This window comes from Tupaia chinensis, unplaced genomic scaffold (assembly GCF_000334495.1).
Source record: "Tupaia chinensis unplaced genomic scaffold, TupChi_1.0 Scaffold000280_1, whole genome shotgun sequence".
NCBI classification, from domain to species: Eukaryota; Metazoa; Chordata; class Mammalia; order Scandentia; family Tupaiidae; genus Tupaia; species Tupaia belangeri.
This window is the reverse complement of record NW_006159763.1, coordinates 483,319-485,433: the sequence shown is the minus strand read 5'-3', so window position 1 is coordinate 485,433 and position 2,115 is coordinate 483,319. Positions and strand designations below refer to the sequence as shown.

General features: G+C 62.6%; 1 protein-coding gene across 1 annotated transcript in view; it reads right to left on the bottom strand.

Moving 5' to 3' along the window:
• AGAP3 (ArfGAP with GTPase domain, ankyrin repeat and PH domain 3) overlaps positions 1-2,115 on the bottom strand; it is a 63,833-nt gene that overhangs the window by 9,372 nt on the left and 52,346 nt on the right. The window contains 1 exon segment of the mRNA XM_006172419.3: positions 267-431. Within this exon segment, the coding sequence (XP_006172481.1) occupies positions 267-431 (165 nt within the window).

Sequence of the window (2,115 nt, the reverse complement as noted above, 5' to 3'; positions counted from 1 at the left end):
GGGGGGGAGAGGGGCGGCAGGGGGCCGGCCTCTAGCCCCAGCCACAGGCGGGTAGGGCGGGGCAGAGTGGTTTGGGGAGAGCCAGGGGGAGTTGGCAGGAAGCCAACGCTGGCAGGGGCTGGAGATGGGACAGAGCCCCTACTCCGTTTCCAAGAAGACATGGGGACTGGCCGCCTGGCCTGGCAGTGTCTGCACCAAGGGCGGGGGGCTCGCTGGGCCCTACCCCTGCGGGGCCCAGAAGAGGTGGGAATGGCGCCACCACTCACCAGGGTGCACGCTGGGGGCCAGGGCAGTGGCCTCACTCCACTGGTCTGCGCTGGAAACGGAGCAGGAGCGCTGGCGCAGCCCCTCGGGCCGTGGACCGGCCCAGGCCGAGCTGCTGAGGGGGCGCTCGGAGTGCAGGGCCGCGCTGCTGGCCGAGTGGGGAGCACCTGGGGGGGAAGGGTCAGACTGGGAGGGGGCCAGGGAGGGGTGCAGAGACACCGCCTGAACACAGGGCTGCGGGGCCCAGCGAGAAGTAACAGCAGCAGGAGGCCCGTGGGTTCCGAGCTGGTGGGCCCGGCTTAGTGCAGCTGCCAGACCGCCATGCCCTGGTGCTGTTAACCGCTCTGTCCCCTCACTGTGATCTGGGACCTGGTGGGACGCCACCAGGGGTCTCTAGTCAGGGGTCTCCCTCTTGGGAGACAGCTGGGGTGATGCTGACGCCCCGGCACTGCCTGTCCCAGGTGGAGGTCCAGAGCTTGGACCCGCCGTTATCCCACCCTCTGCCCTCCGGGCTCACCCCACATTCCAGTCCACACCCGCCACTTGCTCTGCCTCAGCTTTGCTGCCATTCTGACGAGAAATAAGTGTATCAAATTCAAGTAATTATGTCTAATTAGTATTAGTAATTATCCTGTTGGGCTGGAGAAAATTAATCTTTCGTTTCCCATCAGGGAAGAATGGCAGAACCAAGGGGAGCCCAGGGCTCTAGGAGCGCCGAGGCTAGGGCAGGCTGGCCGCAGGGCAGCCCTCGATTCCCCTGGCCTCCTTCCCTGGGCTGTGATTTCTTCTGGAGAGATCTCAGGGACAGCCAGGGGCCTCTGAGGCCTGTGCCGCCTACAGGGCCAGAGCCTGGACACCGCAACCCACCGCTGCCGTGCCTTCCTTGGGTCTACCCGACACCGGGGCCACAACGGCCAGAAGGGAACCCACGCAGGTCCAAGAACGGCGGCCACACGGAGCTGCCTAACGAAGCAAGCACTTGTGGGTGCTGGAGGGTGTCAGTGAAGCAGGAGGGTCTGGGCTGGAAGAGCAGGAGCGAGCGAGCAGAGGCAGCAAGGGAAAAGAGGGTGCGAGGCCTCACCCCTGCCCACTAAGCACGCGGCGGGTTTCAGGAACCCAGGGACTGGACGCCCCACTGAAGCCGCTGGGAGGAGTGGACAGGCTGAGCAGGGCGCGTGCTCTGTAACAGCAGGATGCTCGAAGGCGCGGGGCGGGTTTATGTCTCTCAGGTCGGCCTAACGCCCTCACAGGGCAGGCCCCCAACAGGTGCTCAGGAACGTACGTTTGGCGCTGACGCCACAGGCCAGGCCCCCCACTGCAGCCCCTCGGGACACGCTGATGCCGTCTGGTCAGGTCCTGCCTGCTCCCCACTACTGTCCAACAGGCCGGTCACACTGAGACCTCGAGCCCCACTCCCAGGCCTCGGCACACCTTCAAGGAGGGCAGGCTCAGCCCGTGTTCTGACACCGCGCTTCTCCCTAGCCCTCCTGCCTTCATCCCCCAGGTTCCAAATCAGAGCACACCTCTGCAGCCCCATCCAAAGCCATCAGAGGCCCAACTTCCTTCCCAAGCCCCCCAACCCAAAACCCTGAGGGAGGGCAAGTGCTCTCCCTTTTCTTTGTTAATTCTCCCCTCATTACGCCTGCAATCCCACAATCAGTGTGCACTGTAATTGTCGAATTTGATGCTAATGATTAATGAATTAAACATGGAGCCATCAATTAGTCCTCGGAGGATAATTCTGCATAAAGCAGCGTATAATGTAATTACAGTAACAAAGATAATGAGATGTTAACATCGCCCGGTGAGCGAGAGACATGTGTGAGTGTGCGTGAGGGTCGGTGTCAGCGT